Here is a 12,543-nt window from a genome sequence, read left to right on the forward strand (position 1 = left end):
TCAGCACGTGGCCCTCAGTGGAAAAGGTTTGGACACCCCAGCTTTAAGAGCTCTTTCAGTGCATACGCATGAAGAAGGACTTTGTGAGCGTGAAACATTGCTGGGGAAAATAGTCTTAACTCTGTATAGCAAAGTTTCTGCCCCCCCCCCCCCCCCCCCCCCCATACTGCCAACCCACCCCCACATTCTGGAACAGGACAAGAACAACAGAAGTTGAACAAAAGGGCTGTCGGAGATGAATCACCGTCACTGTATCCATTTGCTCCGTGTTGCTGCAGACATGTCACTGCTGTAAATCCATTCACCACGGCTTTTACGGGTTGGGGTGCTTGCGGCGCTTCACCGCTGACTCTGACAGGCGGACTGCAAACGATGATGATGATGTTGATGATGAGAAAGTATAACAAGATGCCTTCTGCTGTGACAATTGTATGAATTAACCTGTATTGCTAAGATTCATGGAATAGATGTGGCTTTTTAGGGGTTTATATCGTGTATGTTTTTTGCTATTTCTTTGCTTTTTGTTTTGGAGTATGCCGTAGCAATCCAGCACACAGAGATTACATTTTAGAGCAGATTTATTCATTTAGAGATGATGATGATAATGTGACATTTTTGTTTTGTTTTGTTTTTGGAAGCGCGTGCTCTCTCCTCACGTCTTCAGCTAACTTCAGATGGGAAGCGAGGCCTTGTGTCTTGTCTCTTGAAACTTCTCAGGAAAATCTACCTCTACCTCCAGTTTGATGCATTCAGGTGTCATGTTAAAGTTTAGTGGGTACATACGTAAAGAGGGCGTGTTACAGCTCAACGCTTCTGCTGATGCCAGGACCAACAGCAGGGAACCCACAGCTCAACAGTCCTGCTGTTTTAGCACTGCTAGTAGTTTTCAGTCTGTTCACTTAATGTGTGCTTATTCCTTCTTTACCTAGATATGATTTTGATGAATGGGTTTCCTAGTAACCACGGTAACAGTGAAGTGGGCAGCCAACGCAACTGTTTCCTTCTTTGTTTTTGATGGGTGAAGATTTATTCTTGCCTATTTTACTCAATATGTGTTTGTGTGAATACTTTCATTTTGAATCTGAAATTAATAAAATATCACCTTTCTTCAATGTCGCCACTTGTTCAAACTGTGTTTTTATTTCAATTCACAGTAACCCTATAGTGTTTACGGCCAAGTATTAAGGCCACATTTGGAGAAAAAAAAAATCGGATATTTCGAGAATAAAGTCGTAATGTTAGCTTTGCCCAAGGCCAAAGGTCACAATTGTCCCCGCTTTTCATAGCTGTCCCAGGCTGTTATTAAAATAATCGGCGACTTTGAGAATAAAGGCGTACATTTTGGAGAAAAAACACGTAAACACGCTCTACTTTGCCTCTGACACGTAATATTACGACTTTATTCTTGTAAATTTCCGACTTTGCTGAAATCGCTGATGCTTTTTTGTGTTCTTTTCAATGTGGCCCTAATACTCCGTCGTAATTGGTGTATGTCTAAAAATAAACTTTTCTCTGTGGTTTGGAGATAAGCGTAAAACTGGGGAAAATGTGGAATTCTGTGTTTCCATTGTGTACTTGAAAATGACGCAATTTTCAAACAAATGCCTGATTAAATTTTTCCACTTTTAGAGTGGAATTTCATGGCTTCACTCAATCAGTTTTTCAACAATATATTAATATATCATTCAGTTGTCTTATTGAATACAGCCAATTATTAGTTAAAATATGCATATTGGAGCAAATTTGACCTATTTTTGCCCAAATTAAGCATTTTTAAACATAAAAATGTCTGAATTAACTCAAATACAACTATAAGGCATTCAGAAGACTCATTCAAGGATGCTGTGAATGATATGTAGTATTCTACACTGGTCACTAGGTGTCAGTACTGTTACTGTAATGTTCGGTGAGACGCACAACCGCCAGACTTGACCACTGGAACAATCGGCTTTTATTGCAGCTTTCAAAGATCTCACAACAGGCACAATAATCCCTAACAAAAACACAGGCTAGTGTTGCTGCAGTTACCTACGCAGGGCTAAAACTCATTTCTAAACCCCTGACTTCACTTCCTCTCACTCTGCTCGCCTAGCAATGGAATACATAGCACACATGAGCATATCTTATTTATGTCTTAAATGATTTATTTACTCTTTTTATGTCTACGAAATTGGGTAATATGCGTGTAAAGGTGACTATAGGGGTGTTATTTAATGTCCAGGGGGCTCTAATAATATTAAAACCTGTATTTAGAAGGTAATAAACAGGTTTTCTATGCTCTAACTACGAAAATATTCTCTTAATAATAAGGAATCCTACTTTGTGGTAATTCACTTATCGCGGTCGGGTCTGGAACCAATTAACCGTGATAAATGTAGAGTTACTGTACTGTTTGTGTATTACGATAGTCATTAAAGAATTAGATTCAACAATTTGTTTTTATATCAAAATGTTAGACTCAGATAACACTAACACATTTTAAAGTGTACTTCTTGTCCAGTGTTTCCCAAACTATTTATTTGTGGCAGACCGCCATGGATAAATTTGGACCACCGCAAATTAGGGATGTCTCAAAAGCAATCGTCCCAATCCAATGCTTTGACAATACCATTTGTAAGGTCATTTCTATTTCTAAACATACAGTTATTCGTTTTGATTTGCATTTTGTTGTTCACTGCTCAGCTTGCATTAAAAAATACATGCACTAAGTCATGGACAATTATGCAAATTAGGCAATTAGACGACCGATCTCGATGTCCATTAGCTGTCCCTAATTTACCGTCTATTAAAGTCACCAATATGTGATCCAGCACACTGAAATGTGGACCAACTGATCTCTAAAAATGAAAACAAGCCAGACATTTTGGCATCGGCAATACTCGTTCAGTATTTACTTTGCATCGGATTGACCCCACAATTTGCAGTATCGCCCACACCAAATTTGAGCCTTCACGTTGAAGCAGGGCTTTTCTGAGGCACCGCCCCAAAAAAGTGTCAGCAGTCCATAACCAATCGCACTCCGGCATATTTAAACAAGCACAAATGAGCGCACGTTTCGAGACCAAGCGCGGATGAGCAGGGCGGGCCTAAAGGAACTCGTCGAAACAAATGATAAAAAAAAAAAACAGAATACAGCAAAACACAGAACAGGAAGTATTAACGGTAATGTTGTGCTTATTTAGTGGTTAATAACTTTACCTGTTAAGCAAAAATGAGACTTAGGTCTCAGAGAACCATCACGGCCTCCACAGAGACGCCGAGGAAAACCCGCACGCCGTCCAGTAACAAAGCAACACCGAAACGACTGCGGCTATCGGTGCCAGAAAGTCCATTCGAAGACACGGTAACGTAAACTGTTACTACCTGCTATTACGACCATTCTCACCACCGCCAACCTAAATAACTCGCTCCAAACGTAAGATACATACATTACTTTTTACTGTAACCTGGTTTGATGTTTTGTTTGTCGTGCTAGGTAGCTTGTTGCTAGCATGCTAATGTTGTGACCTCGAGCAGGTAGATTTAATGGCTGGGCCGAGAAGTTAACAAGTGTGTGTCATCAGTAACTCGACAAATAAATTCCCTGGTCCAATTAAAATTGAGAACCGCTGTTCACATTTTGACATCATGAGACCGAGACGACTCCTCACAACTGATCAACAGTAGCTGCATCTACCTCACCGATGGAGGCGTCTCATTTCATCTTTGTGTTATTTTAAGGTTGTCGTTATAGATGCTAAATGTGAAAATATTACAATTATTCCCATGACGTTGTGCCCCTTCTATTCTGCTTTGTGTTGTGTCGTTGAATTTACAGTAAAGACAACATTCAATGTCGTCACTTTCTCATCATCAGATCTAGTTAAAGCTCATGCCCGGAAATGACATTATATTGTGCTATTACATGTTATAAGGGTTGCTGTGGTTCTGTTGATGGCGTTGCTATGTTTAGTGTTAAGCATCATGGCGTGTAGACAGGAACAGGATTAAAAAGTCCAGATCTACGAGAGGGTCCCAGTAAGTAGGTCGCCATGCACGCTGCACTAGTAATACACACACACACACACACACAGACACATGCTGTAAAGATGAGATACTTACAGTATATTGTCTTACTTTTTACAATACAAAAGTGCAAAAGTGACATTTTACAGCAAATGTTTTTGCAGCATGTAATGAATGTGATCTATTTACACTCAAACTTGCATACTTGCTTTACATGCATAAATTGCTCATACACTGTACAAATAATCCCGTTTCAGTGACGATTCAGTGCATATGAGATGTGTTAAGCAACACAGTTATGATGTCATCTACTGTACGGAGGTGGAAGACAAGCTCCATTCACAGACGCTCCTTTTATGAGTTTATGAGCGAGGGCCGGTCACAATGCGATGTACAGTATGTTCTGGCAATTATTATTTTTATTATGCAATTATTGTGTTGGCGTAAGTGTTTGTGAAATGAAAATAAGTTGTCAGTGACCAAAAGTAACATCTACTTGCTGTGTAGGTTGAAGAGACACCTAATGCTGAAGAAATTCCCACAATGACGAGGCGACTGCTGCCCCGTGGTCGGCCAAGAAAAAGAGCCATTGCTGCGGATGACAAAGAAGCAGGTGATTACACATCCCGCCACCAAAAAAGCTTTGACATTGCGATTGTACACTGATTGTTTTGCTCACGTCCTGACACCGTTCTTCAAGATTCAGCCTTCAAGACTCCGACCAGGCCTATCTTGCGCCATGAGCACGTACTGTCTGAGATAGACCCAGTCTCTCCTCCGAATTCAACAGCCAGGAAGATCTACACACCCATTGCACGATTTCTCACACCAAGCAAAGAGAGTGAGTAGAAGGCACAGTTGTTTTTCTTCAAACAGTCTTACCACCGTGCACTGAAGACACATTATCAGGCCTCAGCACCTTTCTTGTAGCTAGTGGTAAGCTCCCAGCATGAGTACATCAAATTTGTATACAGTGATTTTGTTGGGTGTTTTTTTTTTTAATACTGTTAGACGGTTTAAATTTTGAGTTGAGTCTTGCACCTCCAAAATAATCCTCAAGATGCAGTGACACAGACTTTACCAGATACACTGAATTTAAAAACAAACTGTACCTTGGAGTTAAAACAAATGTTGGTCATTTTAATCAAATAGAATAGAAACGCATGAAAGTTTATTTTTTTGGATTTAAAAAATATCGAACCTTGACACTACAGTAGAGCATAGGTCACCAACACGGTGCCCGTGGGCACCAGGTAGCCCCCCATGACCACATGAGGCGCCCGCAAGCCTGCTTTTCATTCAAGTTTTCGGTTAATAATGTGAGAACACGAGAAAGAAATGCATTCAGAAATACAAAATGTGAGTTGTGGAGACCAACATTTTGTTAATGTTCTGGTAAAACAAACACTAAGTCCCCAACTAACGAACACAATTGGTTCCAGACGACCGTTAGCTAGTCGAATTGTTCTTAAGTAGGGGAAAAGGGAATATTACCAATGATATAGGTACTACATGTACGTGTATACATATATACAGTATATGCGTATGTATGTAAATATGAGTTTGGATGCAGTAGTAATGTTAAACGAGGATAATTAATGAAAAAAACAATAATAAAAATTATGTAATAATACGTAATGATAAATGATATTTACCTTTGAAGAGGAGTGGTTGAGCATACGTCGTTGTGGTGGAGGAGGAGGAGGAGGAGGAGATATTGAAAAAAAGGACAAATTGTCGGTTTGTTTGGATTGAAATAAGCTAGTAAAATAAATGTTACAAGAATGAGTAGCTCTTGGCCATTTTCATTTTGTAAACGTAGCTCTCACAAAAAAAAAAAAAACATTTGAGATGTTTGGTCTAGGCCGTGAACCTGCGCAGTATCTACCCCGCACCCCATCAAGGGGTGTGTGTATATAATATATATGTATATATATATATATATATATTAGGGCTGTGCAATATCACCTCAAATCAATATCACAATAAATTGGGCAGTTTTACCTCGATAACGATAAATGCACGATAAATCCCCGACCACTATATAACTTTGCCATCTGAAAATAATTGCAAGAAATGCAAATTAACTGTTTTTCGTTGATTTATTGACCAACTGGCACACATTACTTTCAATGAAATATAATGCACATAATGGGACGCACCTATTCCGCCTATAAAGCTTCTGAAAAAACCTCCAAAAAGCGCCAACAATGCTCCATTTACATAATGTGCTTTGGGTGGTTACAACTCGGTTACATACTCGCTTTGCATTTCGTTGTCTTTTGCTCAACATCGTATTTGCGGAACCCAATATAAATCAATCGTCATCAAAATGATCATTTACACAATGAAAAGAGAATTTCACATGTTCTCGTAGCCATGTGACCATTTATTCGTGAATCCTTAAAAACTACGGCCAACAGCAAACGAATCATGGTTTCCTATAGAAATGCTTTTATAATGTTTTTATTTTCTTGTTCTTTATTTGTGAATTGTCAATTGGCCAAATCATTGGCCATGATGTACATATTTTGGTTTTTTTAAAGGCTCTTAAAACCTATATATTTAAAGTCAAGTGTTTGTGTTATTAGTTTTTAGTATCATTCGGAGTGGCGTTACGATGCAAACAAACAGGAAAAAAAAGTGTTTTAGCGCATGAGTGGGAAAGCAGTACAGTACGTCAGAGAGAGCAGTCATCTTTCCCGTAGCATTACAGTAGCCAACTGATAACATAGCTAGTTAGCTACGTCAGCGAGTGCAGCTTGTACGGCTGAGATGTCATCGAGCGTCAACGCAAATTGCCGATGTGAACCAAGAAAAGTTGGAGGAGACTTGTAGAGATTTATATACAGATGTGTCAAAATGTTGTTCTATTTTGATTCACTTTGTATGGACTTGGGGCGGCACGGTGGTCTAGTGGTTAGCATGTTGGCCACACAGTCACAGTCTGGAGATCGGGAAGACTCTGCGTGGAGTTTGCATGTTCTCCCCGTGTGTGGGTTTTCTCCGGGTACTCCCATTTCCCCCCACATTCCGAAAACATGCATGTTAGGTTAATTGGAGACTCTAAATTGTCCATAAGTATAAATGTGAGTGTGGATGGTTTATAGTATGTGCCCTGCGATTGGCTGCCAACCAGTCCAGGGTGTACCCCGCCTGTCGCCCAACATCAGCTGGGATAGGCTCCAGCATACCCCCCATGACGGTTGTTGTTATTGTTGTCAATTTCGACAACGGTAAATTTTTGGTTTATCGCCCAGGTGTTATTCCACAGAGCTCGGCATCATTCACCGTTTCTTTAAAATGATCAACACGCCTCCGAACTGCATTGTGATGTGGAACAGGTTTATCTGGGAATTTTTCAGCAAATCGCTGCCGCAGCACATCTGTCCATCTACGACCTTATCAAGATGCCTGTTTGGCGAGGAGTACACGTTCTTCCGTTGGTCAAAACATACCGCGTTTGAAATCTGAAATATAAAAACTTGATTGGAATTCAAGGTCAATGTTTAGTAACATGCTTTGTTTTATCATTTCACTCTGTGAATATTGTTTTTAATTTAGATTACAAGAGCGCAGGAAACAATGTGTTGATGAGCCCCGAACAAGGGGTCTTTGGTTATGGCTCCATTGACCTTCTGGTGGGAGACGAGGACGACCACATCTTCAGTCCGTAAGTGTAACACTTAGACACATCCTTTTAGAAGCATAATTGCAGATTCATGATGTGACATTTCCAGCTCCAAGCATGCTTTTGTATTGAATGGTGTTTATCACTTCACTTCCCCCAACACATCTAATGATAATTGTCTTTTCAGCTTCACTTTCATTAAGAACCTGCCATCACAGTCCCAGTATTCCCAGCCCAGAGTGCCTGACATCCCCCCAAAGACAAGGAGCACCCCTGAGGCCACACTTGTGGTAGACCTGGTGAGTTCCACCGTCTGCAAGAGGTACCTGCAGAGGCCTTAAGTTGATTAGAGACTCGACGGAATGTGGGATTTTCTTTCCTCAGCCATCATGCGATCATTTCACGGTACAATTTGTAATGGATAATAGGCATGTTGACCTACAACTCACTGCAGCCAGTATGTTTTTTGAGTTACAATGCTACTATTTGGAGTTGGAAAGACAAGCTACACAGTCCCATGATGATGTGTTTGTGAGCAAGAGAGAACAGGTAACGCCAAATCTTTAAAGAAAAGAAAAGTGGGTAGCGCCAAATTTATATGTGGCGCCACAAGTGACTGTATGGGAAACGCTGCCAATCATGTTAAAACCAATGTCTTCTTTCTGCTTTCAGGAGGAAACACTGATGTTCAGCTCTCTGAATATGATTGACAATGCAGAATACACCTTCTACACAGCTTTCCAGCATAATCAGTACAAGGTGAGCCTCCCACTCGCTAACTCAGGTGGACTGGACAGCGTGAGGTGTAATTTCAACAATTTATTGGTGGTGGTTGTTGAGCTTATGGTTGTACAGGATTCAAACAAGACCACTACAGATGAGCACTTAGGTCGCTTCTTTTTAGTGTTTTTTTTTGGTTGTTTTTGTAAGACAAGTAAGACAGAGCCATCTTTCATTGCTTTTAGAATGCGTTTGAGTGAGGGCGAACAAGTCTAAATGTGTTTGTTGCGGACCACCACAAATAAATAAATGAAGAAATGTATGCTAAACGCTGTCCTGACTGATATGTCACGAACAGGTTTACGTGATCCTGCGACCGCATGTAAAGGAGTTTCTGCAGTCCATGGCAAAAGTGTATGAGGTACGTTTTTAAGTTCCCTGGATCTGTAATGACCACGCGTGGCTGTCTACCACATTCTCAATGTGTTTATGTCTATAATATTGCCAAAATCAGCCTTCTATTTGTGCCCCCACTGATTCTGACAGTTGTCAGCCGATCCAAACCAATTTAACGTCAAAATGTTCAGTAGTATCTATCAGGACTTTTTTTTTTCTTTTCAATTCCACATTTACCTTATTTTCTATGACAATTTTCCCATTGGAAAATCCATCCATCCTTTTTCTATACCGCTTGTCCTCACTTGGGCCGAAAATGAATTTATTTGGAGCCCCCTACTGGTGGAAAATGTTTTTCCCATTTTACTTCACTGCAGTGCTTCTCAAATAGTGGGGTTGCAGGCATGGTGAACTGTCTGTCAGGGGGGGTGTGGGAAACAGAGAGTACTTTCAATGTGACTGCAGACCTGCCAACATGTACAAATTTATTGTACTCGGCATACAATTTGAGTCTTGAATATGCGTGTATACTTCACTGCTCCCCATTTTGTTGCATTTTCCTGGTTTCAGTTTCGAGTTCAGTGTGTACAGTACAGATAAGTAAATAGATATTATCATTTTCTCAATAGTATTTCAAATCAGAGGGGCGTGAAAACATTTCTGTCCCCTTGGGCGGGGTCATGACAAAATAATTGCGAACCACTCCTTTACTGTAATATTCTGCTTATTCTGAGTTGGTAGAGTAGTTGTTTCCCAAGCTGATGGTTGCTGGTTCAATCCTCATTCCTCCGGTGTAATCATGCAACTTATTTATACATTTCAACATCCCGTCTGCATTTTTACTTTCCTGACATTTCCTCTGTTTTTAGTCTGCTAAAGCAAATGGACCTGTTAAATGGTGCCCCCTACTGGTGAAAAGTCTCGTGACATTTAACATTACTCTAACATTCTACTTATTTTACAGCAGGGGTGTCCATATTGCAGTCCGGGGGTCATTTGCGCCCCGCAGTTTCTTTATTGGCCCCCGCGGCATGTTGCAGTCCTCTGTGGAAAAAGTTTGGACAGGATGACAAGGCTCGGTGGTAGCTTTGTCTATGTATGTACCTTTTAGTTGTACCAGGCATTAAAATGATCAATAAACTGAAGAAACAAAGGTGACTGTAACTGGACAATTCTGATGTCGGCCCCTATTGGTGGAAATCGATTTTACATTCAACCTTACATGTCACATTGTGCTTATTCTGTGCACGGGGGCGTGACTCAGGTGGTAGCGTGGTTCTCGCCCATCCTGATGGTTGCTGCTTCGATCATCAGCTGCTGAATTGATTTCAACACATTTCTAGTCTATTTCAACATTCATTCTACATTTCAGTTCAGCTTCAGCATTCGCACGTAATTTCTACTGAAATTGCTTTATCTAGTTTTGCATAACATTGGTGGTCTGACCTCATGTTGGTGCTCGTGCCACTGTGGTCAGAGAGGTGCCAGCTTTGCTCAAACGATTAAACGTTCATTGATTCCTTGCTTCTGACACTGATGTGCCACCTTCTCAACTATAGGGGGGACCCTAGAGCAATACTGTATATAGAATAATCTCTGGGGCAGTAAATTTGAGCTTCTTCTAGTCTTCCTGATGTGGAATTGTCTCCATGTATTCTTGTGTTCCAGCTCTTTGTGTACACCTGTGCAAAGAAGGAGTACGCCGAGAAGATTCTAGACATCCTGGACCCTCAGAGGAAGCTCTTTCGGTAGAACTCCCTGACGATCTGCTTCCACTTGTTTTAATAAACCCCTCACATATTGTATGTAACACATAACTCTGTTGTCCTTGCAGCCACCGTCTATATCAGGATGAGTGTGCCTGCGTCCTCGGGCACTACATCAAAGACCTCAGCATCCTCGGGAGGGATCTCACTAAGATTGTGGTTCTGGACAACGCACCTCACACATACCCCTATCATGTAAGCAGTACACACATTTTCCTTCTTGTTTTGTTTTTATCCATCCAGTTGATTTTCCTCCAGTTTGTTTCAGCTGGACGTGTCATTTTGGTTTTGCAGTTGATGAATACTCTCCCCATCAAGAGCTGGTCTGGTGAGTCAGAGGACAGAGAACTCCAGAAGATCATCCCCTACATGGAGAAACTGTCTACAGCGGTTTGTGTGTTTTTATATTCACTCGACACCAGGGGTGTCCAAAGTGGGGGGGGGACCAAACCAAAAATAGAGCAAAAATTCAGTGTCAAGAGAAAAGGATGGGATGTTGATATTAATAATCACACAAAATGTATTTAAAATGCATATTCATACAGAATTTTTTGGCCTTTTTACAAAATTAAAAAGTGCATCCAGTATCCTTTTGATTTTTCATTACAGTTGTCCTTCGCCACTATGTGCTTCGAATTTTGCGGCTTCACTCTCACTTTTTTTTTTTTTTTTAAACATATCAAATAATAAATCATGCTGTTTTTGTGGTTGAATACAGCCTATTTGTGAAAACATTTCCAAAAATTAAGTATTTTCAAGCATAAAATGGCTAAATGTAGTGAAATACAAATAAGAAAGACGCATTCAGATGTTGATATGTATTCCACACTGGTTACTAGATAACTAGGTGCTACTAGGTGACCTTTTTTTATTATTGCAGGTTGGATTATCTCACAACAGGCACAATAATCTCAATAAAAACATTCTAAAAACAAGCTAAAATCATCACTTCCTGCCCCCCTTCCACTGAGCTCCCCTAGGGAACACAGAGTATATAGCAACAATTACGTCTGAATTGGCCTATTTTCTCTTATTACGTTTACTATATTGGGTAACATGAAAGTAAAGGTGACTAGTGGGGTGTTACTTCATGCCTAGTGGGCTCTAATGTTTAAAAAAAAACATGGCCGTTTTGGCCGTAAAGGGCTTTTTAGGCTCTAACTGCGAAAATATTTTATTTATAAATAAGGAATCCTACTTCACAGAAATTCACTCAGCGTGGTCGGGTCTGGAACCAATTAACTGCGATAAACGAGTGATTACCGTATGCGGCTCTCATTGGAAAACTTTAGGCACCCCTGATCTACGTGTTTACTGCACTTTTAGCATGTTTTACACCCGGTGACAAAACGGTTATCTGTAAATCTACGCTCTTTACACTTCACTGAACTTTTTTTTTTTTCTCTACGGTTTTGCCAGCCAGTTGTGAATACAACAGCAGGTTATCTCTTGCAGCAGCTTTTCCACTTCCACATGTCATCCAATCTCCTGTGTTTTTTCAGGAGGATTTTCGGGAGGTGCTGAAGAAGAGGAAGGATCACTTCCACCGGCTGCTGTCAGAGGACTGACATGACCAAATCCCCCCTCACCCACGTACCCAACCCACCACTTTAACAACCCTATTGGACTCTCGCAGCTTACGTTTGCGTTCTTCTTGCTTTGGCTTTGAAAGCAGAATCCGGTCGCAGTTGTCTAACTGCTGCACGGTGGTGGACGCGCATGCCTCCTAATGACTTTAAAGGACGTCACCTGGGTGTTTCAAACATGCTGTTGAGCACCCGAAAAATCCCAAAAATGTCCGACGACTCATTCCACAGGGAAATGCACCCTGAGATCAAACTTGAAATGTGCTGTAGATACTTCTCCTTTTAATTTATTAATTATATTGCAAATCACCTATATTATCTGATGTTTTATAGATGCAATTTTAATGCAATAAAACAACCCTAATGGGGGGGAATAATTCCAACTTTCAGTTCACTTTTGTTTTTTTCCCCCCATGTGTTTATATGGAATATTTGTGGC

General features: G+C 40.6%; 1 protein-coding gene across 3 annotated transcripts; it reads left to right on the plus strand.

Moving 5' to 3' along the window:
* The first annotated feature begins 3,032 nt into the window (after nucleotides 1-3,032).
* On the plus strand, nucleotides 3,033-12,487 carry ctdspl3 (CTD (carboxy-terminal domain, RNA polymerase II, polypeptide A) small phosphatase like 3). Of its 3 annotated transcripts, none has more exons than XM_054790602.1 (11): nucleotides 3,033-3,343; nucleotides 4,513-4,618; nucleotides 4,706-4,846; nucleotides 7,570-7,678; nucleotides 7,824-7,935; nucleotides 8,309-8,395; nucleotides 8,715-8,777; nucleotides 10,421-10,500; nucleotides 10,587-10,713; nucleotides 10,813-10,908; nucleotides 12,021-12,487. In XM_054790602.1, the coding sequence occupies exons 1-11, from the start codon at nucleotides 3,212-3,214 to the stop codon at nucleotides 12,084-12,086; spliced, it is 1,119 nt and encodes a 372-aa protein (XP_054646577.1). In that variant the 5' UTR covers nucleotides 3,033-3,211; the 3' UTR covers nucleotides 12,087-12,487. The 3 variants fall into 3 exon arrangements, with proteins under 3 accessions (XP_054646577.1, XP_054646578.1, XP_054646579.1); XM_054790604.1 differs by having other exon boundaries at nucleotides 3,280-3,415; XM_054790603.1 differs by lacking the exon at nucleotides 8,715-8,777.
* The last annotated feature ends 56 nt before the right edge of the window (nucleotides 12,488-12,543 follow it).

This window comes from Dunckerocampus dactyliophorus, chromosome 10 (genome assembly GCF_027744805.1).
Source record: "Dunckerocampus dactyliophorus isolate RoL2022-P2 chromosome 10, RoL_Ddac_1.1, whole genome shotgun sequence".
NCBI classification, from domain to species: Eukaryota; Metazoa; Chordata; class Actinopteri; order Syngnathiformes; family Syngnathidae; genus Dunckerocampus; species Dunckerocampus dactyliophorus.